Here is a 19,105-nt window from a genome sequence, read left to right on the forward strand (position 1 = left end):
CAAGTCCTAAAATTTCAATACCTAGGAGTTATTTTTCAATACAATTTGGGGTGGGAAGCACATATTCAACACCTCCTTAACAAGGCCAAAACTCTGTCATATGCGCTCCTCCGATTTTTCTTTTCGGATGGAGCTTTGCATGTTCCCTCGGCCCTAAAGGTGTTCAAGGCAAAAGTGGTTCCCGTGCTTGCTTATGCTGCCCCGCTCTGGGCCGTGATGACAGACCTTGCTCCTCTTGAGACTCTGCAAAACCAATTCCTACGTCGGCTCCTAATGCTCCCCCTGTGCGTAAGCAACGCAGCCATGCGACTAGAATTGAAGATCGCATCCTTAGAATCTTGCCTGTGGAAGCAAGTCTTCAATTATTGGTTATCATTGTGGCATAGATTACCAGACCATTACCTTGTCCAATGCTTATGGCGAGATGAATTCTCCAGCCTTTGGACTAGTAGAATTCATGCCAAACTCCTGAGCTATGGAATCTCTCCCTTAGATTCCCTAAAACTAGATCAAATCACTGCTCAAAGACTGATCCGCCAAAGACTGGATGACATCGATTTACAGCGAAATTATATGCTGGGGGGAGGTGTTTGTTCTCCCCAGAACATTGGTATCACTTTAACTTACTGCGTTCCATCATACCTCTCCTCCCTTTCGACTGTTGCCCATAGGCTGGCCTTCACCAAAGCGAGGTTTAACGTTTTTCCCTCCAATGTCCTGAGACATAGATTCTCAAAGGGCCAAGCCTCCGCCATGTGCGAATGTGATAAGGAGACGCCGGAGTCGCTTCAGCACATTATGTTCACTTGCCCCTTATTCAAGGTGCCACGGGCAAATTTGTTGGGATCAATCATACAGAAACTAGAGGGTACCCCACCAAAATTCCACCTTGCCCAAATTTTGCAGGATAAGGATACCCATACGACCCTGAAAGTGGCTAGGTTCCTGGTCGTTGTCCTTACCCAAAAGCGTTGCCAAGGAGCACCACAAGCTAATTAAGGCGTAGTATGCCATTCCATCTTATAGTATTTTATTGTTATAGTAGTGTTTTAGCGGCTGTTTTTCCCCACGTGCACAGGCTGTTATTTATGTCTTGTTTTTATCTGTATGGGCCTACGGCCGTAATAAATTATTATTATAATTATTATTATGCAGGTGCAATAGGGGTAAAGGTAAAGGGACCCCAGACCATTAGGTCCAGTCGTGACCGACTCTGGGGTTGCGGCGCTCATCTCACTTTATTGGCGTACAGCTTCCGGGTCATGTGGCCAGCATGACTAAGCTGCTTCTGGCAAACCAGAGCAGTGCATGGAAACGCCGTTTACCTTCCTGCCGGAGCAGTACCTATTTATTTATTTATGGCAGGAGCAGGGACCGAGCAACGGGAGCTCACCCCGTCGCAGGGATTCGAACCGCCGACCTTCTGATCGGCCAGTCCTAGGCTCTGTGGTTTAACCCACAGCGCCACCCACGTCCCTATTGCAGATGCAATAGGTTCCTGATTAATCTCCTTTCCAGGGATGGGTTCAGTGGACGCTGGTTCATTAGGGCGAAAGTGGCAGTGCCCCATCACCAACAGCTTGCCTCCAGCCAGCCCCTTACCTCCATGCCTTCTTGCTCACAACTGGCTGCCAGGGTGACCCTGGGTGTCAGGCCTCTTCTCATTGTTGCCTGTGTTGAACTCCGCAGGGATGGGAAGAAAACCAGTGCTCCCCCCCAAAAAAAGAATGTTTAGGCTTAGGGGTACTCTCATTTTCCTACTTATATTGAAACACTGCCCCTCAATGAGGCAAACCTTAGATTCACAAAATGTTTAGGGGGTATGCGTACCCCTGCGTACCCCCAGAAAAAAAAGCACTGGACAAAACCATGATTAGTTTTGGAAAATCCTTTGGTAATCCTCATAGAACTCTAGCCCAATGGTTGCCATTAATTTGATTCTGAATTGATTTTAGAATGAATTGATTTTAGAATGTATTTCAATTAATTGATTGTGATTTTATGTAAACTGTGTTACGGTACTTTTACTGTTGTTAGCCGCTCTGAGCCCGGCTTCAGCTGGGGAGGGCGGGATATAAATAAAATTTTATTTTTTTTTATTATAGTTGCCTCTGGCTCATTGACTCTGGATTCCCAGGCTGTTGGTTTTCATGTCTTCTACCCTACGAGCTAAAATGGACACCTGCCAGTGCTGAGTGGAGCTAATAGCTCTGGGGTAGAAGTATGAGTAAGACTGGAACAACATTTTTTGGGAAGACTTGAGCAGTGCTACCACTTCAATCAAAGTCAGAGCCTCTCATGCCTGCTTCAGTTTTTTAAAAAGTAATTCTAAAGTACGTCTGTTCCAGTTAGTCCTTCAGATCAGTATTATTATCACTGCATCTAGTGATATTTTGTTTAGTGATGAGTAATTGTTTTTTGGTGGGGGGGAGTGGTTATTTACCATGATTTTATATACTTGACAAAATTTGCTCTGCAATATTTTTCTACTTTATTTTTTCACTGTCTTCTGACAGCTCCCCAGGAGTCTTGAACACAGAGCTTGGGAAATAATTTTTTTTTAATCTCTGTGCCAAGCAGAAGTTTGGAAAGGTTCTTTGTGTGAAAAAGAAGATCTTTGCAATTCTTACACTGGTGGACTACAACTCCCATTACATCCTGTGTCTTAAACACAGAGCTTGTAAGATAAAGTGTGTATGTGTATGTGTGTTTCTGTTTAACGTAGAGGCTGGGGAAGTTGTTTTGTCCTGACTTCACACTTCTGCCAGATTGCTTTATATGCCAGTCAGGTGATCTAGAAGGTTGATGCTAATGTTATGTATAAATTCTTACATGTATTTTCTTGGGGTGGTGGTTCTGAACAAACAGTAATGTCTTGTCTAATGGCATAAGCTGAGGGTGGTGAAGTTTGTAGGTAGTGATGTCAAAAGGAAACTGAATGCATACAGTAAAGGTAAAGGTAAAGGTAAAGGGACCCCTGACCATTAGGTCCAGTCGTGGCCGACTCTGGGGTTACAACTCTCATCTTGCTTTACTGGCTGAGGGAGCCGGCGTACAGCTTCCGGGTCATGTGGCCAACATGACTAAGCCGCTTCTGGCGAACCAGAGCAGCGCACGGAAACGCCGTTTACCTTCCCGCCGGAGCGGTACCTATTTATCTACTTGCATTTTGATGTGCTTTCGAACTGCGAGGTTGGCAGAAGCGGGGACTGAGCAACGGGAGCTCACCCCGTCATGGGGATTCGAACCACCGACCTTCTGATTGGCAAGCCCTAGGCTCTGTGGTTTAACCCACAGCGCCACCCGCGTCCCCCCATACAGTACTGAATGACAATTGCATCATTAACTGTTCACAAGAGCAGTTCACAACCGTGACTGTCCCCATGTAAAATCCTCATACTGGGCTCCTCTCTTCCTCCTGCAATAGCCTTCACGTGAGCTGCCTGGCCTGAGGGCACTTCAACCCTGTTGGCCAGAATCAGGTAGGCTAAGTTCAGTGTTTCCCTACCCAGGTTCCCTAAGCACATGAGAAGGAATACTCCTCTTACTTCAGCTGGACCTGGGAACAGCCCTTTGAGCTAAAGTTTCTATCAACCAGCGACATACTTTCTCATTTGTTAGACTTCCGGTTCTTCCGTTGAATGATATGCTCTCAGAGACTGTGATTAATGTGTCATGCTTAATTACCTCACTGGCCTTGCCCCATGTGCGGCACTCCCCTAGTTCTCAGCATAGCTGTAAACGTTTCCCATTTTTAATGGGAAATTCCCTTATTTCGAATAGGATTCCTTGCAAGAAAAGGGAAAAGTTGACAGCTATGGGTCTCGGGTTTGGACCCTGAAATATCAAGGTATGAGATGCTCCTGACCTGGTAAACCTAGAGGGGACTATGTCATGATATGCACTACAAACTATTAGAAAATAATCCATTTTACACTGGGGTTTTTTTAAATGGCATATTGCTGCTACATCAAAGATAGCATACTTTTGAGGAAATGGGGGGGGGTAAGGAATGATGGGTTTATTTAAAAAGCAGGTTCCGATCCTTGCATCTTGGAATGTTAAATCCCAAAATACTTTACAAACATTTGTATTTCTTCTGACTGTTATGAAGGGTTGCACCCATTTGGTTTATTTATTTAACAAAATTTGCATACTGCTTAATCATAAAGCCTGTTTTTTTAAATCAGCACAGCAGATAGGCAATTGCTCCTGGCTTCTCTTTCCTCCTGGAGCTCAACCTGGCTCATTCTCTGACCATGCAGATTATAGTGTAGCTGGATAAAAGGGGAAGGAAAACCACATCCTTCCTGCTTATGCCTTCCTCTCTGCCAGTCACCCCTGGTTTACACTGATGGGCTGCAGCTGTTTGCAGTTTCAGACAAGGCCTTTGCTGTTCCTACTCAGAGATGCCAGGAATTGGAACCTAAACCTATGGGGTGCAAAGCAGTTGCATTGTTACTGAACTCTACGGTCCAGGCTATGGCTATTTCCCTTGACTGGGGAGCATCTCTACCTGGGGGAGGAATGGCTGTAACCTATCTCTACCTTCATAGGATCCTGTAAGCCAGTGTGGTGTACTGGTTAAGAGTGGTAGTCACGTAATCTGGGGAACCGGGTTCGCGTCTCCGCTCCTCCACCTGCAGCTGCTGGGTGACCTTGGGCCAGTCACACTTCTCCAGTGGCGTAGCGTGGGTTGTCAGCACCCGGGGCAAGGCAAGTAATTTGTGCCCCCTAACCTGTGGATTTGTGCCCCCTAACCCTAACCCCCAGATGTTGCGCCCGGTGCGGCCGGCCCCCCTGCACCCCCCACGCTACGCCACTGCACTTCTCTGAAGTCTCTCAGCCCCACTCACCTCACATAGTGTTTGTTGTGGGGGAGGAAGGGAAAGGAGAATGGTAGCTGCTTTGAGACTCCTTAAAGGGAGTGAAAGGCGGGATATCAAATCCAAACTCTAAGCACTTTCCTCCCTCTCCACACTTCATCTTCATCACAACCCCATGAGGGGTAGGTTAGGCTGAGAGGTGATGACTGCCTTGTTTGTGGTCGCCCACAGAACTCCATGGTCCCTAGTCTGGCACTCTAACCACTTTACCACACTACCAAAGCAGGCATAGAGCCAAAATGACCGTGACAATTTGCTGAGCACAATTTCAGTCAGTGAAAGGTAGCAGTAGGAAGAAGAATGTTAAAAATCTGTAAGCAAAACTAATAAGGCTCCAAAGTTAAAACAAAAAAACAAACATGCCAAGAATTGTTCTGTCTGCTATAGTGATACAGTAAGTGACAAAGAAAGCAGTGACTGAAGCCTCTGTTCACAATGCCCCAATTGTATTCAGCCCTTTGGTCAAGAGCACAGGTAGGATACATTTTGGCAGGTGTACCAGGGATTGCAAAATCCTTTGTCCCTGTTGATCAGATAAGCTCCCTAAAACCTTACTGTGCCATTTTAGCCTTCCACAGAATGAAAACCTTTTCATCTTACCTCAAATGCAGGGTTCCTGTAGCTATTGGCAAAACTCCCATTTTCTTCCCGTATAGCCATTTGTTTCTTCAGGTAGATCAAGGCTGTTGTTGCTTTAAAAAAAGACACTTCTCAAAGCTGTGGCTGTGGTCCTATGCAGCCACCAACAATATCAAGTTAAGCTGTGTGTGCAGTAGCTCTTCTTACTACTAGAAGTTTACCTGACTGTAGCCACTCCCAGGGTTCTTATACTGAATTCATTGCTCCACCTTCCTGTGTCTCTGAGGAGTCACTCACTCACACAAACCAGTGTGAAAACCCAAGCTTGTGAAACTTTTGAGATGATGATTAACACATGGCTTTGAACCCAAAAGAGTTTCATATGATTGTTAAATCATTACCCCTCTATAGCCAGGGTTGTAGGTCCCCAGGAAACATTCCATTATGAGCTCCAAAATAAACTGAATACTTGGAATTTTGCTTAGGAGTTCCCAGCGAGAGGAGTTATGGTGGATATGTGCTAAGCTAGTGCCACTGAATTGCGGTGGATGATGATGATGATGATATATTTCCTACCCACCCTTCACCACCAGGTTCAATAGTAGGTACCAACCCTAATCTGTGGGTTGCCATCTGATAGGATTTTATTCTGATCCTGATCTGATTTTAGGATGTATTTTAATTGATTGCCTGGTTTTATGTTAATGTGTTATACATTTGATGTTAGCCGCTCTGAGCCTGGTTTTGGCCGGAAAGGGCAGGGTATAAATTATTATTATTATTATTATTATTATTATTATTATTATTATTATTAACATTTTAGACAACATTTTAGAAAAACAATATTAAAATAAGTTAAAACAAATTACAGTCAAGGAAATAGGGTGGGTTCTAAAATATGTCTCCAGTGTCAAAGGCAGGGTAATGAGGTACATTTTCAGCATATGACAAAAACCCAAATAATGAAGGTGCCAGGCACACCTCTGTGGGATGGGATGCCCCAGAGAATGCCCACTCCGAGGCTGCCATCTCCAGAACCTCTTGAGGGTGGTGGAACTACCAAGAGGAACCCCTATAACTACCTGAACACTCAACAAAGTCTGTAGGTACATGTGAGGCTCTGATATGCACTTTCTTGGAGTTTCATACAAGCAGAGGTTTCTCTATATGCTTCAGTGTTGGCACTTGCCCAGTGCACTAATGCAGAGGTACCCTGTGCATGTAGAAGACCCACAAACTGTGGCTCCACAGCTGATTACAAAGCCGATGTTGGGGGAAGCATACTTAAGCTTCTATTTGTGCGTTTATTGCACCGTATGTTGTGTACTTCTATCAATCAGCATAAACAGTGGGAAACATACATAGGATTGTCACCAATGGAGTATAAAAATGTTTAATATTTACAATATTCTTTGTTACCTCTAAAAATTCAGTGCTAAGAACAATAAATGTGTACAACGTACTAAAACTTGTCAAACTTGAGATGGATCCTTTACTATTTGAATTAACAACAAAGTGTCTTGTGGCATCTTAAAGGCTAACACATTTTTATGGCATAAGGTTTTGCAGATGGAGGTTCAGTTCATCAGATGCATGAAATATTATTATGAGTTGCAGGTTTATATACACAGGGCTGGGAGGAAGATCGTAACCCAGGAAAGGGAAAAAATGGAGAAAAGTACACACAGTGACGTTTTAAAGCAATTATTAACACTGGCCATTTGTACACTCACAGAGAACCAGCTGTAATAATTAACACAAACAACCAATAAACACATGTGGTGTGAAAAAAAATCCATTGTGGTGATTCAATCCACAAGAGGGAATTTCTAACAAATTTTAATTCAGCAGTTTCATGCTGCAGTTTCCCTTTGAAGTTTTTTTATACAATGAGTTACAGGGTGCCCTATGAGGCTGAAATAGCCAAATCCCAGATTTGCACCCATTTATTCCTTTGCATAGAGGCTAGCCTATTTTCCCTGTGAACCATGCCAAATTACATATTGCATATATTGCATTGGAAAATGAGCCGCTGAATGATCCCCTTATGTTGTGGATGATATAATTAGTAGTGTTTCCAGAGTAGAAATGGGGGTAGCATTGACGCGTATATCTGCCACAGGCGCTGGTACCTGTGCCCTTATGTGCCTTTTTGTTACCAGTGAGTAACTCTTTTGTGTTGGGAGGTTGCCTATAAGCAAGTACAGGCCTGCCGCCGAAGGTGTGTGAGAGGGCAAATGTCATTGTCTTGGCTTGTGGCAATATTGAAAAAAGCATTAAGGGAACATTTCAACCTCCCAAGACACACTGTCACTAACCTTAAGGTGGCTGTACTGGAGCAAAGAAACTTCAAGGGGAAACTGCCGTTGCAAAGGCACACACCATAACACACTTGAGCAACATTTCGCTATCAAAACAACAGCCAAGTTCCAGTAACAGAAACTCTGCTTCTCTATGGAAGACCATACGAAACAAACAAAAAGCCTTATATTCTGTTATGAAGGTGAAATAAAATATTAAGGATATATACAATTCACTATGGAATAGTGAATTGTATATATCCTTAATATTTTATTTCACCTTCATAACATACAATATACAAAATACAATTCACTATGGAAATAGAAGCCAACAACCAACTTCCCTTCCTTGACGTCCTAATCTACAAAAAACCTGATGGCTCCCTAGGACACACTATCTACCGGAAAAAAACACACACCAACCGCTACTTACATGCACAATCACACCACCACCCTGCACAAATAAACTCCGTAGCCAAGACTCTCATCTCCAGAACCAAACGCCTGGCTGACGAAGACCACTTGACAACTGAGTTACAGAATCTCTCAAATGTGTTAATCGCCAACGGATACCAGCAAAACAGGGTTACGAAGCTAATCCAAAAAGAAACACCCCCCAAAAACCAAGACACAGAAGAAAACAATGGCATGGCCCTCCTTCCTTATATCAAGGGCACCACAGATAAAATTAGCAAAATCCTCCATAAACACAATATCAAAACAGCCTTTTGCACCAACCAAAAAATAGCCAATATCCTCAGAAACCCAAAAGATAAAATCCAGTTAGAAAACCAAGGGGTCTATGAAATACCCTGCAAAGTCTGCCCAGCCACGTACATTGGACAAACAAACAGACGAATAAATGCACGTATCGCAGAACACAAGAATGCCGTCAAAAAAGAAGAAAAAACTTCCTCTCTTTACCAACACATGAAAGAAACAGGACACGAAATTAATTTTGCAGATTCCAAATTGCTCTTTAACATGGAACATCACCACAAGAGAATAATCATGGAAGCCATCGAGATAGAGAAACACCCTCACAACATGAACAAGCGTGACGACACGTCCCGCCTGCCAGACATCTGGAAATTAGCCCTCCCCACAAAAACCGACACCAGAACCAGAGGCACACAGAACGCCATCTCCAATCAACCACACCAGACCCAAACCCAGACCCTCTCCACAGATAAATTACAGATACCATCCAGTAGCCAAACCATAGTGGCACCTCCGGATGCTGCACCCCCCTGCAATCCCTACACAGATCTGGCTGGCACAGGGCACAAAACCACAGCTCGCCCCTATACACGAAGCCAAGCCAGAGCACAACTAAGTGCAGTACAGCCATCTTCTCAGAAAAACTCTTCTCAGAAAAACTCAGAAAAACTCTTCACAAGCTCAAGAGGTCAAGACACGAAAGCTTTAGCAACTAATCCACACCTAATGACCCTCCTAAGTGGTACTCAGAATATCACTCAAGAAATCACTCAGGATATCCCTCAAGTAATTAATGAACAAAAGAAGAAAAGGCACACTAACCTGGGAACTTCCTCTCTGCCCAGAACGTTGGAGGCTATACACCACACCCCCTCAACAGTATTTATAGGAACTCAAACACTGAGATCCTGCTCTGTTCCAGTAACAAGAAGCCGAAAACACCAGCCTGAAGATGACGAGTGAGACCTCGTCGAAACGTCGCCTAGACACCCCAACTCTTACACGGGAAGACACCCGAAGACACCAAAACCTGCATTCCTGTACCCGTGAAAATCTACGAAAGCATATATATATATATATATATATATATATATATATAGAGAGAGAGAGAGAGAGAGAGAGAGAGAGAGAGAGAGAGAGATAGAAATGGCAACCCACAGCAGCAAGGAGTGGTGCAGAATGCACACTATGTACACTAAGCTGTTATGAATCTGTGTCTTGCTAATGCTCAGACTCATACAGAATATGCCGCAAAGTGACTAGATGAAGGACATGGAACATTAACCGCTGTGCAGGTGTCTTTTTCAGTAAAGTAAAGGTGGCAGCTTGACTTAACAGTGTTTGCAATGAGTGGGCAGCATGCTAAAAACGAGGAAAGATAACTTTGTCTTAAATTTAGGCTCAGAGGGAATCAAAGCACATATTACATGGAGTTCTGCTATTCTTTCCTCCGTATGTTTTTTTAAAAAATAGATCAATTTATTTTAACCATTAACAAAACCAAAAGGCTATAAGCGGGGAGTCTGTTTTGCAGCATGTACAAGACATACAGGTGATGGTTGAGATTAGAAAAATACAACAGCTTTCTTCCAACCTTTGATTACTTTGGAGTTTTTCAAAAAGGCTTCTTGTGCAGCTTTCACCCTGATTTGCTTGCACGGAGATTATACGATGCCTGCTCTTTATTGAGCGTTTGCTGTCATTTGCCTCACACTTTTTAGTGCAATTCCCCATAACTTTCCTTACCTCTGAAATCCCTTAAAAAAAAAAAAAAAAGCATATCTGTTTCACCAGTGATTTAATACACTCTAATTGAAATAGTAACATCGGGGAGTTAACCTGAGAAAACACAAGGTATTTGATTACATCAAAGGGCTTTTTCAAAAGGAATCATGTCAGCTGGGTGGTCTACTATCCTCTGTTTACAAATGAGATAAAGGAAAGCCTTAGGCCTCAAAGGTTCCACTTTTGACTAAATCTTTGGTGCAAATGTGGTCACTGCCTCTTATTCAGTGTAGGACATAACCAAACCAAAGAGTTTTTGTAGCTTACATTATTTTTATTCATTGGATTTATATCCCACCCTTTTTCGTGTTTGAGCCCAGAGTGGCATTAATGGGACAATTCTCAGTCTGTATAAACTAAGTTTTATTAAGTCCTGTCCTCACCTTATTCTATAAGCATCAGTGACTACTTGAGAGCTACAGGCGCAATTTGGTCCTTTTGCATAACACTTGGGTATGTTTAATTCCTTGCTATGAGCATCACCACCAGCACTAAGCCTGCTGAAGGCTGCCCCCACCGCTGCAAGGCCCGGGCCCTCAAGATGGGGGGGGAGGGGCTCAGCCCCATCCCAACAGATGGGTGTGTGTGTGTGTGTGTGTGTGTGTGTGTGTGAAAAGACGCACCAGTCCTATAGAATTGGTACCTATGCCTGGAAATGTTGATTACTAGCTAAATTACACACGAGAACCATGAAAACTTTGATCAAATCTACCACTATTATTTTTTTAAAAAAGATAAATGTAGTTGCAGGAGGAATTGGGCTGGGGCTACAGCATGGGAACAGGGGAGCTAAACCTCCACCCAAAATACCATTTTCCCAATTTAAATTGCCCCTCAGCTGTCATTTGCCTCACTGAAGACAACATACAGGTAACTGTGTTTTTCACCATGAGGCAAATGCTAACTGGGAAGGGGCCAACTTAAATGGGAGAAGCGGAAAGAGTTAATCGCTTCTCCTGCAGCACCATGGCCCAAATCTGATTTGCACACCCTGCAACTCAATTCACTTTTGGAAGAAAAAGCATGGGAGACCCAGTCATGAACCTGCTGTCATTATTTCTAACTTGAGCCAATGAGAGACTTGATGAAAAGGAACCATCTTAAGAAACTGCCGCATCCTCCAACACAAGTTAACTTCAAGAGACCATGTCAAAGCCTCTATAGATCATTGTCACTGTGTGATTCTGGGATGTTTGTCAGCAATAAGGAATGGAAACCAGAGTTGCTGGCTTGCACCCCAGATTGGGGGGGGGGCAGTGTTGCATGTGTGATGTGACATCATGCTCACACAATGCTGTGCTCTGTGCTCTGGAAGTATGTCTGTGGCTGCAGCAGGCCTCAATGGAGGCCTTGTGGCAGAGGCAGAAGCTTTGTCCTAGTCGCTCTCACAGTGGCAGAGAGATGGTGAAGGCAAGGTGGTGGACAGTGAATGGATGGTTCTGGTGGTCTGCATTTATAGGCAAGGAATGGCATTGGTGGCATGTGGCATGCAAGGTGCACATCATCAGGAGGCCAAGGAGGCATGCATCGTCGGGAGGAGGCCTCAATATTGGGGCTTGGCCCCCTGTCTACAAATATTGAGGGAGCCAAGGTGGCCTCAGCTCTACAGAGATGGCACCTAGGATAGAGATACCACATTTTTAGGGCAGTGTGATCACAAAAGAAGCTCCCTCCATTGTTTCCAATTCAGCACTGTCTTTTTTCACCAGAGGCAGGCCTGAACAGATAATTTCTCTTAGTTTTCCACCAAAACTGGTTGTGCATGGCACGGATTGGTTAGTGTTGGTGTCATGAAGAATCTGTCCTCAAATGCTGTAGGATGTTTGCCCTGAAAAACAACAACAATATTTTAATTATTAAGAGGGTAGACAGAAGTGCACATTTTGCTTTTTTAAATGTAGGAGGCACAAGACTAACCAAACCTCACTTTGCTAGCATGTACACAGGCCACTTGGGTTATAAAGCCAGAAGCAATCTTAGCTCGCTCCATAGCTCACTATCACCTCTGTTTTTATAGAAATTGTCAAATGACCTTCAGAAGCCACAGTCCTAGCCTTCTGCTTCACAAAGGGTGTGGAGGAAATGTTGAAAGTTCATGATTAATTGTAGAAAGTTGCTGCAATGGTTCCCTTCCATCAGGAAGTTCGAGTCCTGAGCCTTCTAGGAAGAGCTGGGTGTGAAATTTTGTAAATATTGTGATTCCTGCACTGCGGGGGTGGGTGGGTGTGGCCTTAATGACCTCCAGGGTACCTTCCAACTCTACAATTCCATGATTCTAGGAAAGCTTTGCCTGTCTAGAATTTGTTTTAGCAAAATAGTAGCATGCTCCCTTATCCAAAAACCAGTAAGAAGAAACAATCTGTTTAATTAAACCGGATTTTCCAAATTTGTTTATTGTGAATTTTGAACTTTTAATTAGTGACACTTCCTATTTTTGCATTTTGTGGCTTGGAAATATTATTAGTGGCCTGTAATATTATCCTCAATTATGAGGCAACCAGGGTGCCAACTTGAATCAAAGATTAGGTGGGCAAGGTAAACCCTGCCCCACATAATCAATCACAAGATTTGCACACCATTTGAATGGCAATGCCCATAAACTGGGCAGGGGGCTCCTTAAATATTTTTGGGGGGGCAAGGGATCTTGGCCCCTAGGAGTTGGCTCCTATGTGAGGCAAGCATTTCATCCTGGAAAGTTAGAAGTTGATGTGAGCTGGAGAAGAAATCAAGTCCTCCCTGCCCGTTGGTCTCCCATCCACCCACGTGCGTTCTTTGCCCTCTGGTGGTCCTCCATGTTCTCCATGACATCTGGTGTGTGGACAACTGAGCTAGACAGATGGACAGGTGGTGCAGTGCCTCAGAATTCCACCCGAGGGCTGGAGCCTGTCTCTGATTGGTTATCAAGACAGAGCGGGGTGGAGCCAGCACTTTGGGAGGGAAAATAAAAGGAACCGTTTCTGAGAGAAGGTTCAGATAGTTTAAGAGGGAGAGAAGGTGTCGGTTCTGGTCCTTGGGTAACATTCGCTCTGAGGAAAATATCTGCAGCTAGAGAAAAGACTCTCTGAGCTTAGATAGAATGACAGTGTTAGGGTCTTGTGGGAGTATTTAAACAGCAGTTAACAGGAAGGCAGAATTTGAACAGAAGTCGAAGCTGTGAGGAGACAGCCTCCTTGGGTCTCATTTCTGTCAGGAGGGGAGAGATCTTCTAGATAGAGAAGACTCCCAAAATAGTTAAGAAGAATTTGGGGGTCCCCTGGGTCTGTTATGCTGCTAGAAGTACCTCAAGAGTGTGATTGAAAGAAGGTTGGGAAACTGACAGAGAAAATACCACCTTGTTTAAGAACCAACATATTAACCTGTGACACCTCCACAAGTAAGTTTTATGAGACTGAAGTAACCAAACTCGAAATAAGCTGAACATGTACAATCTAGTCTGGAAACCTGTCGCATCTAACTGAAGAGTACTCACTGAATATAAGCAACTGAAGTTTAAAAGAAGCTGTGCGTTTACTCATTTAAAAGGCTGTAGCATCCACTAAATTTATTATAATTGTAAATAAGTTAACTGTTTCCTAAACTTTATTTCCTGTCAAATCAGCTGTTTTACCAGCTTTGTCCTTTAAAACAAATCTTTATTTGTTCAGCTTCTTCCTGAGTTTCCAAGTGTCAAAGCTGTACCTTGTGTAAAACCACAAGATAGCCTGTATACATAGCCGTGGGATCCGCTTCAATTGTTGGTAGCGGTGGGATATCTGCTTCACTAGGATTGTGAGTTGGGTGCAAAAAGATCTGGAACTCTGCCTGTGAAAATCCATTGAGGGAATCACATGGAGCAGAACAAATGTGGTTAAGGGAAAGATTACACTGGGAAACAAATTTTTTGTTGCATTGATACCTGCAGTTGTTTTAACCTAATTTCGACGTGCTGATTTCATATCTGAAGTTGGTTTTGTTCTGTAAGCTCTAGTTTTTTTGCAATTCATGTTTTTCACTTTTCACTATAATCTTTGTTTTTCACAGTGCAAGAATTCAATATTTTATTAAACACATAGCCAAAGTAGCACAATAGGAGTATAAATGTATGTGACTTATATAGCATTGAACATGACATCTACGTACAGTTGGAGGTATGCAAAAAAATGTATTCCCTTGGAATACACAGTATCTACAAGCTGTTGTTATTCAGGTAAGAATTTGAGCTTGTAGCTCTTGCATTTGTGGACTTGCACAGGGGATTCTCACTTGATGGTCCAAACCACTTCTCTCACCCTTTTTGGTCACCCTTTGTCTCTAGTTCCTGACAAGCAACTGCGGTCTCCTCATTTATTTACAAGTGGGAATGCAACTTAAGGTTGCAGTGTGGAATGTCATTTCTGCTCCCCACCTCCCCCCAGTTTTCCATTTCCCTCCATCAACACGGACTCATCCTTCTGTGGCTATTGAGCATGTTCAATCTTCATTGGGTTGTTTGAGAGGTTTTCCTTCAGTTCCCCTAGAGTTTTTGGGCTTCTGCAAAAACTCTGGTGTTCCTCCATTCCCTAATAAATACTTGTTTGAGTTTTGCTTAAATGTGTTTTTAGACAAGGGTTAGGGAAAGTGGTCCTGTCATCTCTGGCCATGGTGCCTGTGGTTGATGGTAGTTGAAGTCCAACATCTTTTGTAGAACCGCAGGTTCTCTACCACAGGTTCTTGGCAATGCCTTCTCCATATGAACCACCCCTTCTTTTTGCTGTCAAGATAATTTACAAGGTCTTGTTCTATCTGGTGTTTTTGACAGAGATTAATTGATGGGCACTTGAAGCAGGGTCTTTTCAGTGTTGGCACTACTGTTGTGGAATTCCCTCATAGGAGGCTTGTCAGGTTTAAAACTTTGCAGTTTTTAGGAAGTTTGTTGAAATATTTTTGACCATCCTTTGTGTTGCACGAAGTATTTTACAATATGTATTTGTAGTTCCTGTAACCATTTTTATCTGTAAACTACTATAAACGTTTATAGCCAGAAAAGCAGTCTAGACATATTAAAATAAATGACAACATAAAAAATGAATACACATACTGAATGCTATGCCACCTGAAATCACATGATAGGTTATACTAGGAAAAAAATTGAAAAATCTTGAGGGCCAGCTAGAGATGTCTTCTTCCTGGACCTGAGGTTCTTCACCACGACTTTAGGTTTCTTTATCCTGTTATAAGCAAGTGTAAGAAGTTAGAGAAATGAACAAGGCTTATTTGTTTCTGACTTACTGACGCCTTTAGGGGCAGCTCTCATTATTTGTGATTGATTATCAATTTTATTCAGCTTTACACTTAAGTACCTTAAAATATATTTCACAATTCCAAATGGAAGCTGAAAGAAAATTACCTTCCAAAGCTGCCTAAAGCAGCTACAGAAAAGATTAATTGTCAGCATCAAACTATAATGGATGAGAATCGTATTACGGCCATAATAGTGACTGATAGGGAATTATGGGTTGAATTTGGCTCCCCGCCCTTACACTCTAACTGCAAGTATTATATGGCTTAGAGGAGATGAGATTATGGTTCCAAAGTCACTTGAGGAAAGTCTCATCTACCCTAAACTGGTGCAAATGTGAGGCAATTTCACTGATTATGCTGAACACTCTATATTTATACTAGCAGAGATCTGAATGTAATTTCAGCTTATTTCAGAGTAACAGACTGCATCTTTGCAATCTCTGTGGCAGTCTAGAAAAAGACACCAGTTTATGCAGGAGCAGCTAGTTATCATAGTAATATTTTTTACTATTTTACACTTTAAGGGTGGGAGACAATTTTCAGACTGAAGGCCACAATCTCTCATGGACAACCTTTCAGGGGCCACATGTCTGTGGTGGGTGGAGCCATAGGGAAAAGTAGGCAGAGTAATGGATGTGACTCTTACCTTTATACAGTAAACTGTATGCCATACTGTGCATACTGCTGGACTTTCTTTGCCAACCAAGTTTGCGCAGCGGTGGGGGGCCCACTAGGGGGCGCATTGGAAGATGGCCGACAATACCATCTCTCTGACCCACATGGGGTAATTAAGAGGCTGTCATGGGAGTAGGCAGCCTCCCTTGTTGCCCCAAGGAAATGGGGAACACTGCCCTTGCCTGCTGTGCCCATAAATCACCCCCTAATTCGAAAGAGGGGGGTGAGGGCCCTAGGCAGAATGCCCCCGTGTGGACCTCGGCTCTCCTGGATGCTGTCTCTGATCGCGCACTAGCTGCAGCAAATTGAAATAAACAATTAGAAAAGAAGCAAATGCACATATTTCAAGTGAAGAGGGGGAGTGAAGACTTCTAATTGAAGGGACCTCTGTGAAAGAAGAACGACGGGCTGGATTAACAGGAATATTTTACGAAGAAGATACACCAAAGGCGGAGTATGTTGACAAGGGGACTGAATGGGGGGGGGAACCTTTTTTACTTTCCTTCTATGTGATTTACAAGAACCCCTCCTCATTAGAACCGTCGGTTGAACTGACCCAAGCAGGATGATTAAGGTCTGTGTGGAGATAAACTTTAACCAAAAGTATGCTTTATGGAGACCGAGAAGCAATAAGAGCTTTTGGGAATGGCGCAGCAATTAATTCGGAGTCGCCATCTTGCCAAAGGATTTATAGCCGGGAGGAAGAACGGATTTGTTTTCAGACTGCATTCCTAGTGAATCTCCTCAGAGGTTTTGAGAAAGGAGGCAGATTGGTGAAGATTAATGACACTAAGACTGTTTTGATGTATGGAAGTGATGTTATATGGAAAACGTCTGGATATGGCTACTGGATTAAAAAAAATTAATATCCACGCAGGATTACAAACTGTTCTAACCAGCTTGCGGAGACTATCAGAGGTCACAAAGAGAAAGGAAAAAATATGAAAATAACAACAAGAGATGTGGAAAAATAATAAGAAAGGACTGGATAGTACTGTGAACATCATAAGGTTAGATTTGTGGACATTAAAACAGCAGTAAGAAGCAAGAAGTTGATTGAATCCCTTCGGAACTTGAAATATGAGTACCCCCAACAAAAATTTAAAATTCGGCTGTGTAATTTGGAATTTATGTAATTTGGTTTGATTTGATGTGATTGGTTGGTTAATAAAAAATTATTCTTAAAAAAAAAAGTTTGCGCAGCGGCTGGGACGATGGAATAAAAACTTGCCCGCAATATCTTTGCTTGGCTTTATTTTAAGTAATAATCAAACAGCTGCAAAACACCCCTTCTCACCACTACACACTCCTCCAAATTCTTTAACACTACACTGGTCAAACAGAGAGTATAAAATAAGAGAGTAAGATAGCAAGATATGATACAAAGCATTTGAATACAGTATTCAAAATAATCAATTATCCTATCACATCGTTGCATTCAGTGCAGCAGGTAAACTCCTCCTGCTATTGCTAACATACCACAGGTATGCTGAATTGTCGATAGCTCACAGGTGTGCTGCCATGCAGGCTAAGATTACAAACACACACACCTCTCTGAGTAGCACCATTGACCACATAAATATTAACAAAACCCAACATACTTCATACAGGTAATGACTAGAATCATAGAATCATAGAATCATAGAGTTGGAAGAGACCACAAGGGCCATCGAGTCCAACCCCCTGCCAAGCAGGAAACACCATCAGAGCACTCCTGACATATGATTGTCAAGCCTCTGCTTAAAGACCTCCAAAGTAGGAGACTCCACCACACTCCTTGGCAGCAAATTCCACTGTCGAACAGCTCTTACTGTCAGGAAGTTCTTCCTAATGTTTAGGTGGAATCTTCTTTCTTGTAGTTTGGATCCATTGCTCCGTGTCCGCTTCTCTGGAGCAGCAGAAAACAACCTTTCTCCCTCCTCTATGTGACATCCTTTTATATAGTTGAACATGGCTATCATATCACCCCTTAACCGCCTCTTCTCCAGGCTAAACATGCCCAGCTCCCTTAGCTGTTCCTCATAAGGCATCGTTTCCAGGCCTTTGACCATTTTGGTTGCCCTCCTCTGGACATGTTCCAGTTTGTCAGTGTCCTTCTTGAATTGTGGTGCCCAGAACTGGACACAGTACTCCAGGTGAGGTCTGACCAGAGCAGAATACAGTGGCACTATTACTTCCCTTGATCTAGATGCTATACTCCTATTGATGCAGCCCAGAATTGCAATGGCTTTCTTAGCTGCCGCGTCACACTGTTGGCTCATGTCAAGTTTGTGGTCAACCAAGACTCCTAGATCCTTTTCACATGTACTGCTCTCAAGGCAGGTGTCCCCCATCTTGTATTTGTGCCTCTCATTTTTTTTGCCCAAGTGCAATACTTTACATTTCTCCCTGTTAAAATTCATCTTGTTTGTTTTTGCCCAGTTCTCTAATCTGTCAAGGTCATTTTGAAGTGTGATCCTGTCCTCTGGGGTGTTAGCCACCCCTCCCAGTTTGGTGTCATCTGCAAATTTGATCAGGATGCCCTTGAGTCCATCATCCAAGTCGTTGATAAAGATGTTGAATAAGACCGGGCCCAAGACAGAACCCTGTGGCACCCCACTAGTCACTACTTTGCACATGTTCAAAGCATACAAGACCATGCATGCATGCTCCATTTTTGGACCTGGAAGAGGGTGGAAAGGGGGAGGGGCAGGTGCAGAACAAAGTAGGGTGGGCCTATCCGGACTTTGCTGACGCATACGATAATGCAGAACGCAACCCCTGCTCAAATTGGAGTTTCCCTGTAAAACATAATGCATTTTTCTATATAATTTCCACTGGTGTGCATTTTATGCACACTTTAACCTAGCATATACATTTTAATACACATTATTTGCACAGAGAACAGCACTGAAAAATTCA

At 43.1% G+C, this 19,105-nt stretch overlaps 1 protein-coding gene across 2 annotated transcripts in view; it reads right to left on the reverse strand.

The window, feature by feature from the left end:
* SLC28A3 (solute carrier family 28 member 3) overlaps nucleotides 1-5,626 on the reverse strand; it is a 48,748-nt gene extending 43,122 nt beyond the window's left edge. For both annotated transcript variants that reach the window (XM_081213700.1, XM_081213699.1), the window contains exon 1: nucleotides 5,487-5,626. In XM_081213700.1, coding sequence (XP_081069826.1) covers nucleotides 5,487-5,546 — 60 coding nt within the window. In that variant the 5' untranslated portion in view covers nucleotides 5,547-5,626. The remainder of the gene's footprint in view (nucleotides 1-5,486) is intronic.
* Nucleotides 5,627-19,105: the final 13,479 nt, after the last annotated feature.

The sequence above is a fragment of the Podarcis bocagei genome (genome assembly GCF_964188305.1).
Source record: "Podarcis bocagei genome assembly, chromosome: 11".
Lineage (NCBI taxonomy): Eukaryota > Metazoa > Chordata > Lepidosauria > Squamata > Lacertidae > Podarcis > Podarcis bocagei.